Source organism: Podarcis erhardii (assembly GCF_964252035.2).
Source record: "Podarcis erhardii genome assembly, chromosome: 16".
NCBI classification, from domain to species: Eukaryota; Metazoa; Chordata; class Lepidosauria; order Squamata; family Lacertidae; genus Podarcis; species Podarcis erhardii.
Window position 1 is genome coordinate 15,839,559 of NC_138514.1, and position 17,042 is coordinate 15,856,600.

The 17,042-nt window shown below is 47.0% G+C and overlaps 1 protein-coding gene across 5 annotated transcripts in view; it reads right to left on the minus strand.

Moving 5' to 3' along the window:
• Positions 1 to 12,491: 12,491 nt before the first annotated feature.
• Positions 12,492 to 17,042, minus strand: part of HTR3B (5-hydroxytryptamine receptor 3B) — a 41,559-nt gene continuing 37,008 nt past the window's right edge. For all 5 annotated transcript variants that reach the window (XM_081844427.1, XM_081844423.1, XM_081844426.1 and 2 more), the window contains 3 exons: positions 16,101 to 16,311; positions 14,983 to 15,183; positions 12,492 to 13,862 (listed from right to left, as the gene is read on the minus strand). In XM_081844427.1, the coding sequence (XP_081700553.1) occupies positions 13,603 to 13,862; positions 14,983 to 15,183; positions 16,101 to 16,311 (672 nt within the window). In that variant the 3' untranslated portion in view covers positions 12,492 to 13,602. The remainder of the gene's footprint in view (positions 13,863 to 14,982; positions 15,184 to 16,100; positions 16,312 to 17,042) is intronic.

Here is a 17,042-nt window from a genome sequence, read left to right on the forward strand (position 1 = left end):
CAGATAGAAGAGAAGAAGAAGAGTTCGGATTTGATATCCCGCTTTATCACTACTGTAAGGAGTCTCAAAGTGGCTAACATTCTCCTTTCCCTTCCTCCCCCACAACAAACACTCTGTGAGGTGAGTGGGGCTGAGAGACTTCAGAGAAGTGTGACTAGCCCAAGGTCACCCAGCAGCTGCATGTGGAGGAGCAGGGAATCGAACCCGGTTCACCAGATTACAAATCTACCGCTCTTAACCACACTGGCTCTCACACAGGACCACAGGCCTTGAAGATACAAAAATGTTGTGTCCAGCTTACATTTTCATAAGCCATGCAAGAGATCCTTTGGGGCGAAACATGCAGGCTGTTAAATAGCTGTTATAGGTTTGAGGGGTCAATCTGTATGATATCCAATTGAGCAGCAAGCAAGAAGCCACCTGTAGCTGGCCTGCCACTCCAGCATCACCCATATTAAAGGTAAGCAATGACCATGTAGTCTTCCCCACTCCAGTCCAGGGAGCATTGCAGCCAGCTGTGGAGGGGCCTCAGCTGTTGATCTAAATGCAGGGATGGGTACCTGTAAAATGAGGTAGCCCTTCAAAGAACCGGGCGGCGCCAAAAGCAAAAGTGGGTGCAGCAACTAATGTACAGGGGGTCACTTCTACACACACCCCTCTCCATCCAGATAAATGAGAGGCATGATCAGTGTTCAAGGACACATCTTAGGAAGGCAAACAACAACAACAACAAAACAAAAACAACAACAAAACAACAACAACAACTGGGTGCCAAGCAGGGCTGGAAATGGGTGTTGTGGGCCTGAGGAGAGTTCCAAGGGACACAGAGAGAGGACTGAATGCCCACATTTGGTCCCAGGACCTGAGGCTCCCCACCCCTGCACTCAATGTTATGGAGGGGAGAGGAGGCACTGTGGAGCTGGTATTTTGTGGCCTAAGTTGGAGACATCGTGAATGCTGATGGGGTTTATGTGCCATCCCTAAATGGAGCTTCTCCCTTCCTCTGGCCCTGCTTATTTTGGATATCTAATTAGCCGGATGGATTGTCGTTTCGTATTACCCTCGCGTCCGCGCCTTTGCCCCATCCATCTCGAGCTGTTAACAGGATGCCTGCCAGAATGGATGCATTCTTTGTGGGCCATCAAAGATAAATTGGCAGCATCCCGATCAGATTTACTTTCTGAAAATGGTATAATGGGATTTTATTAGCTCTCTAATCTGCTGTTCAGTAATTGGTTTTCTGGGAAATCAAAGGAACTTGGTACCTAGAGACTGCCAAGCTTGGTGGAGGCGGGGAGGGTGGAAGGAGCCCTCCTTGAGTCGTGGCAAACTTTGCTCATTTGAAGCACACAACCCAATCACTCGGCAGCATCCTACCTGAAGTGAGGTCTCTCCTCTCTTCATTTTGAATTTTTGGAGGATGACTTGCCACCCATTCCCCATAGTTTAATGGGGCTGTGCTGCAGCTCAGTGGTAGAGCATCTGCTTTGCATGCAGAAGGTCCCCGGTTCAATCCCTGGCAGCAACTCCAGGTGGAACTGTCCCCAGGTGGAAGTGTCCCCTACCCGAAACCTCTAGAGGTTTGCTGCCAGTCAGTGGAGACGATACTGAATTAGATGGACCAATGGCCTAACTTGGTATGAGGCAGCTTTTCCTATGTTCTACACACAATTATAGCAGGGAGGAGAAAGATCATAGCAAAGACAGTCAGAGCTCAGTTGCAGTGCACATGTTTGGCATGCTGAATGCCCCAAGTTCAGAATGTGGACGGTACCTAAATTTATTTATCTGCTTCATCACATCCAGGTGAAGCAGTGGAAATGTAGGATTTGTGCCTTTGCTTTTGGACTCTAATCCCACCCCCACTCTCAATGTAAGCACTCCCATAAGGGTGGTGCTGTGGGTTAAACCACAGAGCCTAGGACTTGCTGATCAGAAGGTCAGCGGTTCGAATCCCAACAACCGGGTGAGCTCCCGTTGCTCGGTCCCTGCTCCTGCCAACCTAGCAGTTCGAAAGCACATCAAACTGCAAGTAGATAAATAGGTACCGCTCCGGCGGGAAGGTAAAAGGCGTTTCTGTGCGCTGCTCTGGTTCACCAGAAGCAGCTTAGTCATGCTGGCCACATGACCCGGAAGCTGTACGCCGGCTCCCTCAGCCAATAAAGCAAGATGAGTGCCGCAACCCCAGAGTCGGTCACGACTGGACCTAATGGTCAGGGGTCCCTTTACCTTAACCTTAATTCCACTCCCACATCCCTGCTAGGAGGGCCAATAAACTGAAGCTCAGTTTGGACAAGTCAGGTGGGTGACCTTTCTGAGGAAGCACTGCTCACCCTGCCCTTGGTGGGGTTGCACTCCCCCTGAAGGAACAGGTTCAGTGCTTTGAGGTTCCTCCTTGATCCACCTTTTTCCACAGAAGCACAAGTTGCTTCTGTGGCAAGGACTGCCCTTGATCAGCTGAGCCCGGCATGCCAGCCTTGACCCACCTGGCTAGAGATAAGCAGACCTCACTTGGCAACTTCTAGGCTAGACTACTGCAATGCACTTTCCCTGGAGCAGCCTTTGAAGACTGGGTAGAAGCAGCAGGTAGTACAGAACATGGCTGCTAGGTCGCTAACTTGGACCGGGTGTTGAGATCCTCAGTTTGGTCTCCGCACGAGGCAAATTTTGAAGTGTGTCCTCACTGGCAGATCTTGAGACTCCTTCGGAAGGAGGTGTTCCTTGAGATGATCAGATCATCACAATCTGGTGGCTCCTCCGCATATAAGAAGAATTCTCAACAAGCAGAAACTCAGCACATCAAGGAGGCAATAGTAGCTCAGGCTGTTCCCAGCTATGCTAGACCCCAACCCACAACCCCACAACTTCCAGGGGGTTGCTTTATACAAGGGAGGACTTAAAACTCTCTCTCTCACACACACACACACACACAGAGAGAGAGAGAGAGAGAGAGAGAGGGAGGGAGAGAGGGAGAGAGAGAGAGAGAGAGAGAGAGAGAGAGAGAGAGAGAGAGAGAGAGACTGGCAGCCCAAAACCATCAGTTCCTATCTACCAGCTCAGGGCTCTAACATCTTATTCTGATGCAGGGTAGAACAGGGTCATAGTTGCTGTACTATTATTATTACTACTACTACTACTACTACTACTACTACTACTACTACTACTATACATTTTATTCTGCTCCTCATTGTTTCCCACAGGACAAAAGAATAAAGAACAAGTGAAAAGATTTTATTTTTATTTTTTTGTATTTTGGCCAACTGAAGTTTAAAATAGTACAGGAAAGTCTTTGAGTTGCACAGAAATACTGACTCCAGCAAATTATTTGAGAACTGGAGGGACCTTTTTATCCTTCACCACCCTTGGGGTTTTGTTTTGCTGTGGATTTTTTGGGGTGGGAGGGGGACTGTTGAATTCCTTGTCCTGAGATGCGGTAACATTTTTCTGAGCGACTCAGGAGGAAGTGGTTCAACCTGATTACTTACAAATGCACAGAGACACAAGCATTTCTGTACATACACATTTTCCTTCTTCCAGCGTCCTTAAGGACTTCGTTTGGAAACCTGCCCTCACTTGGCTTTCCCTCAAGAGAGGCAGGCGAAAAAATATGCATATCATTTCAGAAATGACCCTACTGGGGTTTTTTTTTCCCCTGGTTGAAATTCTAATTCTAATTAGAGGGAGGGAGAAACGCAGATGAAAATTAACAAAAGCACTTGTCAGATTTTGCTGACATCATCGCTTTCTTCTCACAGTTTCTTTGTGGCTGTCCTCCTTACCTCATGGCCAAACAAAGCTTTAAGAGCAGGGGAGGCTGGTCTTTTGGAGCCGAAGGGCCGTGTTCACCCTCCCAAAAGCCTTCCAGGGGCCACGTGCCAGCGGTGGGTGTGACCACTGCTGGCTTTTCCAATAAAGACTCAAAGCACATGCAATGAGATTGTGTTGGTGCGTCCTTCTAACGCAGATCAAAGATGCTGTTCTTTGGCTATCCCTCATAGGCGAGTAAGATTGTCTTCCATGAACACGGTTTTAACAGTCTGTGACTGTGGAGGCCAATTCTGCATCCACACGTACTTCCACAGTGGGGACATAGGTTTCCAGAAGAGAGCTGATCGCGGTGAGGGTTTGCCAAGTGTGCCTTCCTCTTAGCTTGTTTCTCCCTTTCATCCTGAGTTCAAGCATCTTCAAAGCCCATGACACCTTTGGTAAAGGCTGTTCTCCAATTGGAGCAATTGCAGTCCAGTGTTTCCCAATTGTCGGTGTTTATACTACATTTTTTTAGATTTGCCGTGAGAGAGTCTTTAAACCTCTTTTGTTGACCACCAGCACTATGCTTTCCATTGAGTTCACTCACTGGATCACCACCTTGTTGTGGTGAGTGGGCTTGCACGTTGCTATGAGCTGTGTGAGTGAAGCCATCGGGAGCCTTATACTCCCAGCGGGGTCACCCAAGGTGGTAAGATCAAAGGGGAGGAGCTAGACAAAGAATGACCCAAGAAGTCCTCAACGGCAGAACAGGCAGAAGACAACAAGCAGTATGTTATAATGACTAATCAAGGCGGATGAAGGCTGCAGCAGTTAAGAATCTACTGGCCGTTGTGATATTCATGCCATCAGAATTGAGCCTTACTGTGAATACTGTCTGCTGGTCAGCATGCACTGATCTCCACACATAAAACAAATTCATGCACAGGCCCATCCTAGACACAAACCCCCCAAGTCCCATGGTGATCGGCAAATAGTAACGGGAGCAGATCAAAGCAATGTTTTGTTGAGTCAGCTTCAACTAACTCTCCAGAATTTTGCAATCAGAAAATCTAGGAAGAAGTTATTTTAATTTCAGTGTACGTGTGAGATTTGTGTCATTTTCTATTTTGAACTGCATATGAGGGCAGTACCGCAATCTATTCAGTGTTCAGGCCCTTTTAAGTTCTTAATCCAGTGTTGGGTGTGGCCGTGTGTGTCCACCCCACAAAGGGCACACAAACACACCTTAGGCAGACAGGCTATCACCCTTTGCTGCTCATCAAACGATCGACTTGACAACTGTCAGAGTGGGTGGGTTTGCATCTCCATCAGGGCTCTGTGCTGAGTGGGAGATCGTAACTTCTCCACACACCCCTGGGCTCTCCCCACCACCACTGCTTACATTGAGAGTGGGGGTGGGCTTAGAGTCTAAAAGTAAAGGATATTTCACCCAAGGTGCTGGGGGGGGGGGAGAGAAGAGGATTCTGTTTTCAAAACAGCCCAATGTGTTTCAGCCAATTACCTTATTTTTTGCTCTATAAGATGCACTTTCCCCTCCTAAAAAGTAAGGGGAAATGTGTGTGCGTCTTATGGAGCGAATGCAGGCTTTGCAGGCTAAACCAGAAGCCAGAACAGTGAGAGGAAGCACTGCGCAACGCTCCCTCTAGCTGTTCTAGCTTCTGGCTTAGCCGCGCGAAGCCTCCGCAGGGCAGCAAGGAGCCTTCATCCCGCTGCCCTGCAGAGGCTTCACACAGCTATCCCTGGCTTTTGTGGGAGGTGGGGGAAGGGACAGAGCGGTCCCTTGGGGCCATATCCAAACACAAACACCAGTGCTGCTGTTAGTCATCCCTGCTTTGGAGGAATTAGTTGGTTAGAGCATAGTGCTGAAAACACCAAGGTTGCAGGTTTGATCCCCATATGGGACAGCTGCATATTCCTGCATTGCACGGGGTTGAAATGGACTAGCATTGGACTAGATGATCCTCAGGGTCCCTTCCACCTCCACAATTCTATCATTCTTTGTTTCTCCCAGAAATAGTAGGAGAAGAGGGAAATGGATATCCTTTGAGTCCCTCCCTGAGCTTCTCACATTCAGCTGAGCAGAAGTGACCCTGATCCTGGTGCCATCTGCAAGGGTTGTGAGGCCAGGTTCCCTGTGGCTGCACTCCACACTGCCTCGCCAACATGTCTGAGGTGAAATGGAGGTTTTTCAATGGCAGCACAGCCAGCTATTCCTTTCTTTGATTGAGACAAGCTCCCCATAAAGGCTAATGGGTTTTTGAAGGATATCAGGCACAGGAGGATATGTAGGGCCGTTTGGTCTTCAATTTTGCGGGAACTTACACTGCCTTGGGCTTATATTTCCACAGGCCACGATGATTCCACTGCCACTTGGGAAGTCCTCAAATAGTAGACGGGTTTGGTTGGCCCAAAGGTCAAAGGAGATGAGATGCGAGAGAGATAGCCTCTGATGGATCTAGAGTTTGAGCCCACAGCAGTCTCCGGTGTCCTCTCTGCCGAGCAGACATCATCCAGGGCAGTCTCTTGGGCCTGTAGCCACTTCCAGGGAGAGCATGAGCAAAAACTCCTGGGAAACCGAGCAATTGACAGTACTTTTCCCTGCTCCTCTGCATCTTAATTCTCCCCTGCCTCTTTCCCTCTGCGGCCTCCTCTTTAATGCATTGCATTCGGGGAGGCAGAGAGCAACTCTCAGTGGGCTATTAACGTGATGCTGTATCAACTGGCCCGGAGAGGCAGAAAGCTTTCCCAGAAGCCCTGGGAGAGGGATTTCTCCCCTCTCTCTTATCCCCAGACCCCTGGGGATGGTGTGGCTGTAATTCACTTTTACGGCGCTGCCCAACGAAGCGCAAATTTAAGTGTGCGTTCTCCCCCAATCCGATCCGCATAAAACCTGGAAGGCTTTTGCCAGCAGGATGCTGAGCTAGGGGTGGGGGTTCTGCTACACACGGCGCTAATCTAATCGCTGTCATGGGTCATTTCAGACACTGATGGGTTTTTTGCTCCCTTGCTAAGAGGCAGGCCGTTGCCAGCTTCCCGGGGCCATGCGTTGTCTTGCTAATTATGAAGCCATAAATGTCTCTTTAGGTAAATAACTCACCATAAATAGAGGTGGGCTGAGAGATGAGGAGCGAAGTGGTGGCCGCCTCAAGGCGGTCACAGTCTTGTTCTCTGGGATGTCAAAGGCACCTGTGCCAGGAAGGTGCAAACCACCCAAAGGGATGGAAGGAGCTCGCGATGGCAGGAACTTGACCCAGAGACCAGTGCCAGAGCTTAGTGCTATGGCCACGTGATACAAAGTTATGCTACACTTGATCTTAGCCAAAAGGCCGAGATCGTATAAATCTTTCGCCTTTAACAAAGTTATGGACCCTCAGGGATTTCCTGTATTACAGAGGGTTGGGCTAGATGACTCTTAGGGTCCCTATCCAACTCTACAATTCTATGATCCAGTGAAGGGAAGCTTCCGTCTATGATATGCACAAGTCTCTGTCCACTTCTGTTCCTCCCAACTTCTCATTTTTGCAATCTTAACTTCAGGTATCTATATTTCCACATCGGTTTGCTTTGGGGGGTTTTTAATCCTCATGAAAGTTCATCTACAAATTTCTCCTAATAGGTATGTATGTGTGTGGTTTTGACTAACACACATATTTTTGCAAACAATTTCCCATAACACAATGCATTTTTGTCATTTGTTTTCACCAATATATGCATTTTTATGCATACATTATCCTAGTACATACATCTCTGAACATATTACTTGGCTGGAAAACTGCAAATTTTGAAAGGGGACAGTGTTTCAGTTTGTGCACAGTTTTGAAAAGTGCAAAAAAAAAATAATTGGTAGGTTTGTCTTTGAACAAGAACTGAATCAAATTTATCCTGCACTGGCATGGTGTCAGTGAGCAGAGTCATAGCTTCTGTTTATCATTTTCCAGCTCTTGTTCTTCCACTTAGAGCTTGGGAGCCAAGAAACGGAAGCCAGAATTTCATTTGCAAAAATATTGAACAAGTCAGGAAAACTAGAGAATGTGCTCAAAAATGGAAGCTGAAAGAGAGAAGGAACATGGGGAACAGTGATGCTGTTGATATCATTTATAATTAAAGTCCTTGTGTACACTCTTGAAAGTGTACAACTTCCTCTGACTCTAATGAGTGAACATAACAAGAGTCATGCTAGGACAGATCAAAGTTCCATCTGGTCCAATGTCCTGGTATGACAGTAACCAGCCGGATGTTCATAGAGACACCACAGCAGACATAGAATGAAACGGTGAAATCTGCTATGATAAAGTGGGCTCAAGACGTTGGACATAATATTATGTTTGCTGACTGGGAACAGTTGTGGACCACAGGTATGAAATTTACGGCATGTAATGCCTTACGAGAGAATATAATGAAAATGATTTACAGGTGGTACATGACACCGGTCAAGCTTGCAAAAATCTATCATTTGCCCGATAATAAATGCTGGAAATGTAAAGAGACTGAAGGTACATTTTTCCATCTTTGGTGAACGTGCCCAAGGATTAAGGCTTTCTGGGAAATGATCTATAATGAAATGAAAAAGGTATTTAAATATACCTTCCTGAAGAAACCAGAGGCCTTTCTCCTGGACATGGTCGGCCAATTGGTGGTAAAGAAGGATAGAACTTTTTTTATGTATGCTACAACAGCAGCAAGAATACTTATTGCAAAGTATTGGAAGACACAAGAACTACCCACCCTGGAAGAATGGCAGATGAAGGTGATGGACTATATGGAATTGGCGGAAATGACTGGCAGAATCCGAGACCAGGGAGAAGAGTTGGTGGAAGAAGATTGGAAGAAATTTAAAGACTACTTGCAGAAATATTGTAAAATTAATGAATGTTAGAATGATGTTGGAATGAAATTAAGTGGCTTTTAGCAGTAATGCTATTAAGGAGTATGTGAAAACGGATTGTAAACAGGTGAGAAAGTAAAGTTATAATATATTAAGATGAAGGATTAAGATAAAAACAAAGAGGGAAAGGATTTGCTGAATTAACCAACTGAATTGGATTACAAAAAAGGGAGGTGTGAGGAGGTCAGGGAAATAAGGGAATGAAGGATAAACATGGAAAGATGGATCTATTTTTAATTGTTTTTGTTTTTCTCTGTGTTTTTGTATTTTTTTCTTTTTGTTTTTTTTTTTGTTTATTCTTTTTATGTCTGTAACCTTTTTTTGAAACTTCAATAAATATCTTTTAAAAAAAATAGAATCGTAGAATCGTAGAGTTGGAAGAGGGTCATCTAGTCCAACCCCCTGCAATGCAGGACTATGCAGCTGTCCCATACAGGGACAAACCTGCAACCTTGGCATTATCAACACCACATTCCAGCCAACTGAGCTATACATGAAAGTTAACAGCCCTCCCCTGCTTTTTGATCCACTTTAATTGGCAATTCACAGGTATAGTGCTTCTGGGTATGGAGGTTCTGCTTCACTATCATGGGTTCAGTCAAAGGCATCTCTTAAATCAGTTACATAACTGGAGGCAAAATCCGCCATCCCCTCTCCCCAGATAATGGTGACCCACAAAAGTTGCCTTAATTTTAAAAGCTTTTTTTTTTCCAGGACTGGAAGAGGCTACCCTGGGGGGGGCCTTTAACTTTTATGGGAGAGAGACAATGGGGAGAGTGTGCACCCCCTATAGGAGAGGAGGGTTCATTGCATCAGAAGCCCAGTGTGACTTAAAGGAGTTTAATATAATTCTTTTTCTCTCTTAATGTTGAGATATTTTGACATGGTTTTTTTCCCCCTGCTGAAACTCTTGCAAGGATGGAACTCCTCTGTTTCATGGCCTTTGCTATTAGCAATTGCTGGAAAGATCCAGGACGCTGGATTGCCCCCTCAAGCGCCTTTCTGCACGATCGAGATTGAGCTGACCCCTGCTTTTTGTCGTTTCCATTTCTTCCGCCTGCCATATCTCCCACTTTCTTAGGCTTTTACGAGGGAGCCTGGCTGAGAAAAGAAGTGCGTAATGGCTTCCAAATTTATTTGCACGGCTCTTTGGAAATCGGAATTTATTATAGCGATAAGAAAACTTTCCCAAGTTGCATTCACGTCCTTAATAACAAAAGTGAACAAGGCTAATAAATCACGTGCCCAGGGGGCAAAGCGGGGATTCGAACGGCCGTGGGATTGGAGTAAGGGATTCTACTGCATTTCATTGTTTGATTATCAGCTGCAGCAGAGCCAGCATTGGGGGCATTTAATTCATGCTTTACTTTTATTTCAAAATGCTGTAGAGCAGCCTTCACTAACCTGGTGCCCTCTAAAGTGTCAAATCCCATCAGTTACAGACATAGGAACGTAATATCTTTCTGGATCAAGCCAATGGCCTATCTAGAACAGCATCGAATTTTCACTGTGGCCAACCAGGTCCTTGTGGGAAGCCCTTAAGCAGAAGCTGAGCACAAGAGCAATCTCCCTCCTGTGGTATCCAGCAACTGGCATTCAGAAGTATTATTGTCTCCAGCCATGGAGGCAGGGCACAGGCACCATGTCTAGTAGCCATAGATGCCGCTCATATCCAGAACAATAATAGCCACTACTGAGTCACCACCAGCCACCAGAAGCAGCAGAGAAATATGTCGGGGAGAAGCAGAATGAGGTTGAAAGGTGAGCGTTAGGAGGCAGAGGGTTTCAGGAATAATCAGAAGAGCTTGTTGTAGCCCCCACAGCTCACCTCCTGAAGAAGTGGGATATGGGGGTGGTCACCCGTGTTGGTGGGGTGAATCCGCCAGCGGCTATTGGATAGAGAGGAACTAAATTCTAAGACAACCTGATGTTCTCCTGCTGCTTTGGATTACAGCTGCTGGCTGTTGTCTGAAACATCTGCTGATACCAGGCACCTACTAAGGAGTAGTCACCAGGAGAAGCAGGGGTGGAGACAGACGTGGAAGGAGTCTCTTGGGGAAACCTGTAACAGCCAGGAGACAAGAGGCAGAGGCAGGAGAAGCTGTGGCGTTGGAGAGTGAAGAGGTAAAGGAAAAGGACCCCTGGATGGTTAAGTCTAGTCAAAGGAGACTATGGGGTTGCGGCTCTCATCTCTCTTCAGGCTGAGGCAGCCGGCAATTTTCCACAGACAGCTTTGCGGGTGATGTGGCCAGCATGACTAAACCGCTTCTGGCCCAACAGAACACCGTAACAGAAACCAGAGCTCATGGAAATGCCATTTACCTTCCCACCGCAGTGGTACCTTTTTATCTACTTGCACTGGCATGCTTTCGAACTGCTAGGTTGGCAGGAACTGGGACCGAGCAACGGGAGCTCACCCTGTCGCGGGGATTTGAACCGCCAACCTTCTGATCGACAAGCCCAAGAGGCCCAGTGGTGTAGACCACAGTGCCACCCACATCCCTAGAGTGAAGAACGGGGGCAGGAGAAGGGAGAAGGGAGAGATAGGTCAGGCAGGTGTGTAGTCAAGGACTTCCACACCACCACCTCCTCCTTTCTCCACCTCTCCTGCTTTGCTGCCTCCCAGGACCAGAGGAGGATTGAAGTGGGAGGAGCAGGTGGAGTCTTTGCCTGCTTGCACACAGCTCGGATAGAGGAGATATGTAAGCCAAGGTCAGGGGCAGCGCCTCTCTGTTGTGGCAACTGCTTCATCAGGTGCACACCTGGGAGTACATGAGAGATGCAGGACTGCAGAACGCACCTTCCCTTAACTTGTAAGTGAAGAGTTAATTTGTCACTCTGGACATTCTGTGCCTGACAGCATGGTGACAGCAGGGGAACAAGTTGGGGAAAGCCATGGTAAAGTTTCTCTCCCTTCCTCCAGTCTATGAAGTCCAAGCCTTTCAATCCAACACCTCCCACTCAGTTAAATTCACTTTGCAAAACGGCCAGTCCAGAGAGACTTCTTCTACCTGCTGCTGCTGCCTCCATTAGTGCTTAGCACTAATTGCCCATGAAATGCTCCTACCACCGCTAATGAAACGATGAGAGCGTGAGGCAGTTTTCAAACCACCTCCACCAAATAATCCCCCCTCTCCTCTTCCAACCCTCCCTTTTCCACCTCCTCCAGCTCTGGAAGAGGAGGCAAGGAAGAGGACACAGAAACCCCTCTCAGGGCCTACTTGATAACAATGATGGGCTCTGTGTCCCTTGTGCTAATCCTCTGGGAATCACCAGCATCTAGCAATCGATGCAAGCTGAAAACTGTGGAATCTGATACCTCGTAGAGCAATGGTTGCTAAGCCTTCATTTTGGGCTGACAGCCCGATTCACCTTTGATTTCTCCCCTATTCCTCATCATGGCTAAAATCTGAAAAATGGGCAGGCTTTGAGTCCTCAAGGGTGCTGCTGTTGCATCCCATAATGCTCCTTCCTTATCCCCTCATTTGATGCCACTTCACCTAAACTTCTGATATCCCTATTTTTCCTTCTTTCACCATATCTTCATCCCCCCCATCATTTCGTATATCATGTTCCAAGTGAAATATGGAAAACTGAATAGTTGTGATTCCACAGAGGTCCAAACCATCTGAAGGGTTAAGGAAGGCTGCCCTATGGAAATCAGTGGAGCTAGTGACTCATGGCTAGCTGAAGTCTCGTTGGTTTCAAAACTAGTATGTTTATTGCTATAAACTTATTACAGTTCATTTCCATACATTACTGATTTCTGCAAACTGCCCCTGCCAGGAAATCCTAATGAAGTGCCGCTGAAAGGGTCACCTCATTTTTTTTGATCATCCCAAATGCATTTGCATGGATCTTATGAGCAAAATAAGCCCTGGAGATGAGGTTAATGATGCCCCATTTGATGCACTGATTGGATTGGGTTTGGGAATGATACTGCAATCATGACTTTGTGGAGAGACATTCTATAAAGCATGACAGCCGTGGAGTCAAAGACATGGTGCCCACTTTATCCACCCCATCATGCTTTCTCCTGGGGTCCCTGAAGCCCTGCCAGAAAGACCTCTGTGATGATACTAGTTTCCCAGAGAGTTGAAGGCAATATAAGAAAAGAGGTATTGTTGCCCATAGCATCAGGAAGGTGTCCTCCAGATTTGATGGACTCCAACTCCCATATCCCATTGGTTCAACTGATTGGGGCTGATAAGTCCAACAACATCTGGATGGCAACTCGTCGCCACATCCCATTGGTACTACCCACTGTGTGTGGTAATAACCCTTAGCCCAGTAACAAAAAAGTGGGGAGCTGGAAGGAGAGATGAGACAGAAGGAGCAACTACTGTAGATATGACCTTAAACAAGTCTTGGCCGTTAATACAAGAACATAACAAGAATCTGGATGTTGGGTCAGGCCAAAGGCCCACTTAGTCCAGCGTTCTGTTTTCGCAGTGGCCAAACAGGTAACCGGTAACCCTGAAGCAGAACTTGAGTGGCACCTGAGTGCAAGTTATTTTGTGGGGGCAATAACACACATAACATCTTCTGGAAAGGAGGGACTGATATTTGGCACTACTGCAGCAGGAACTGAGAGGGGCTTTGAGCATTTCCTGCAGTCTCGAGGACTGTCGCTTCTCAGAAATAGAAGGAAAAGCTTCAAATTCCCGCTTCACATCTGCTGTGATCCCTATAATTATTTCGTCTATGATTATGGATGCTATCTGCATATTTAATATATATATACGCATGCATGTTAAATTCATTTAACTAGCCTAGACTAGTCAACAGAGAAAGCTGAGACAGTGCTTGAGTGCCAAAGGTGATGCCCCACATTTTAAATTGTGTTCTCCAATGCTGTAAGTGGGCATAATGATTTGACTGGGAATGTCATTTAAAATGCCCATGTGGCCATTCTTCAGTGCTATGTTGGACTGCCTTGCCAGCTGCCTCTACTGGGAGCTCCACTTCCCCCAGAGAGAACCCATTGTGACTGCATACACAGCCAGCACTAAAAGATAGGCCCGGAACAGGAGTTTGTCAAGCTTGTTTGCAAGAGAGAGCCAGTCGCCGTCCACTTTGGCAGCAACGCCTAGGGCACGAAAGTGGGAGCTGATGGGGAGGAGTTCTCTTCGGATCTTCTCCATTGGGGGTGTGGTTGTCCCAGTGGCATGGTGTTTTACAGATGAGTGTTCCCAGCACAAGGGTATCCCTGCAGAAAGACAGAAGCACTTCATCATGTTGGAAGAAGAGATGAATGAGGGCTTGCTTTACTTTAATTCCTAACCCAATCCATTCTTACAACTCAGTCCTGGGCAGGCATAGTTCCTTGTTGACCTCATGCATTGGACTGGATGACCCTCGGAGTGCCTTCTAAGACTACAATTCTAGAGTTTTACCTGCAAATCTATGAGGTTTGTGCCTGGACAGTCCTTAAGAACTTAAGCAGAGCCGTGGGAGGTCAGACCAATGGGCCCATCTAGTTCAGCCTTTCCCAGTCTGGCATCCTCCAGATATTTTGGTGTATAACTCCCATCAGTCCGTGCTGCCTGGGGCTCAGGGGATTCATTGTCCAAAATATCTGGAGAATACCAGGCTGGGGAAGTCTGCTCTAGATTCAAGCTGGTTCCCCACAGGTGCCTCCTAAAATCCTACAAGGAGGGCAGAGTGAAGGCACAGCCATCCTTCATCATTGCTCCTCCACAGTGTTCAAGGTGTAGGCTGCCTCTAAAGTTTCAATATAGGCACCGTGGCTAATTGCTATTGGTAGAGAGACCTATTCTCTTTCTTGAGACCTATTCTCTTTCTTGAAGTAGCTCCATCCTCTTCTACAGTGGTACCTCTGGATGCGAATGGGATCCATTCTGGTGCCCCGTTCGCATCCTGAAGAGAACGCAACCTGCATCTGCGTGTCTGCACATGCGTGGGTTGCCACTTCTGCACATGCACATGACTTCATTTTGACCATCTGCACATGCACGAGTGGCAAAGCCCGGAAGTAACATGTTCCATTACTTCTGGGTCGCCATGGAGCGCAACCCGAAAACGCTCAACCTGAAGCAACTTTAACCCAAGGTATGACTGTAAAGACATTTAAGCCAAAGGCTATTGCTCCATCTTGTGGCAGTGAGTTCCACAAATTAATGATGTATTGTGTGAAGAAGGGCTTTTGCATGCCTGATGCCTGTAATCCAACAACAGTTAGTGTTATGGGCTGACACACACATCCTCCGCTCCAGTTCTAGTTTCGTGGGAAGACCTCATTTCTATCCACTTTCTTATAGTTTTATAAACTCATTTTCTGTCTCCCATTACTTCTCGGCCTTCTGTACCTGCAGCAGTGCCAGCTTTTTCTCCTGCGCTCCTAGCTGCCTTGGCGTTTTCACCCGCAGTGTCAACAGCGTTCCTGCAGCAGTAAAAAGCAAAGGCCTTATCCCGTGTGCAATCATCACCCAAGTGGAGGAATTTGACGAGGAAGATGGATTTGGATAGGCTGAGGACCAGCAGAGCCATGCAGATGGTGAAGAAGGCACCTGAGACAGAGGTAAGAGGAGGAGATACTTGTGAACCATTGGCATTGCTATGATCCAGCACCCAGAGCCCATATAAAGGGACTTCTCCAATGAGGATGATGACCACAAGCCAAAGGCAGAGACTCTTGCATTGCCCCAAATCTATCAGATATGGGGGGAGTCAGTGAACTCAGTGAACTGGCTGAGGTGCTTTGTTCTCTGCACTATAGGGCAGCTAGCAAAACCAGCTGGTCAGCTCCTTGATAACGGAAGCCTGGCCAGGTTAGCTGATCCAGGGAGCCACATGGAGCCCTGCTGCTCTTATCCAACAGCTGCTTCAGGCTTGGCTCCCCAGCAACTCACCTAGAGAACCTGCTGCCCAGCCACCTGCCTGCCTTGGGCTAGGTTGGCACTGCTCCATCACCATTGGTTTACAACCTCAGTGAGAACTTTGATGCCTGCTTTGTAATCCTTGCTTCCTCCTGTATGCCCTCTAAAGGCTCATACAGAAACAGGACAGGCACACAAGAACACACACCTGAAGCACTGTGGGATATTTCCCAAGAGGGGCTGCCTGTGGTTTGAGACCCACTTTAGCCAAGGCTATTGCTGCAGAAAAGCTCATTTGGCACCCACACATTTTGCCTGCAGCAGAAGATTGGTTTTCTGCTGTGTCTTATTTTGGTGCAATCACAACCCGCTCCTATTGTCCTGGTAACAGGGCAGTGGCTGGAAGAATGAGTTCTATACCTCCTGGTGCTCCAGTTAGAATATTGCCCCTGCTGGGTTTTCTTTAGGTAAACCACAACCTCACTGCCTCAGTGCTTTCACCTGCAATATGGGCATAATACTATGCCTTTTAAAAATTACCCTATATGAACCCTTGTGCTATTATTATTAAGTTATACTCATATTAGTTCTACCCTGTTTCCACTCACTGATCAGAGATGTGCCGATCCCAGTACTTGGCAGCTCGTCTGACATGTTGACTTTGAAGAGAGTGTAACCAACCAGCACGCTGGTTTTGAATGTTATCCTTGTTCCAGAATTCGGGGGCAGGTAGAAACTACCCAGGTCCACAACAAGCAGGAAGATGCTGGGAATCAGCAAGCTGACCACGTAGAGCAGGGGACGTCTGGTGATAACAATCTGGAGGGATCAGATGGAGGAAGAGGGTGGGCAATTAATGAAACTTCAGAGATAAGGAATTTATACTGCCTCTGGGGCAGTGATCTATCTTTCTCTACTGTTCTGCCTCAGCTGACCCACTGGGCCACAATGGTGACACCAGTTTCCTTAAGGGCATAGGAGGCCTATCAAGTTCACATACTTTTGGAAAGCCTGCTCCTGCTATTGCTCCCTAGAGACTGATATCCAGGGACCTCTGAACTTGGTGCTTCTGTATAATAGCTGTTCCACTTGCTTTTAGTGAAGACAGTACAAGTCAGATGTGGCATCCAGAACAGAAAAGGCAGCTTGTTATAAATGTTTCCAATCCATGCTGTTCCGTACTAAATTCAGTTGCTTACACAGATATGCCAAAGTTTGTGATGGGGTTATTCTAGAGAGTTCTGTTCACAATTCTGCTGTTGTTGCTGCTGCAGCAGCTGTTGTTTCATTTATATCCCTTCTTGTCTTGAACTGGATCTCAAAGTGGTGTACATAGTTATCCTCAAAACAACCCTGTGAGGTAGGCTGCACTGAGAGATTGGCCCAAGATCACCAATGAGCTTCATGGCTGAGTGGGGGCTAGCATCGTGGTCTGACATTTTAAACGCACTGGCTGGCCTAGGAAACATGGGAGGGAGGAGAGAGCAATGCTGACGTTGGTCACTAGCTATCAGTTCCTTATTTCATTGAGAATTTGAAAAACCACAAAA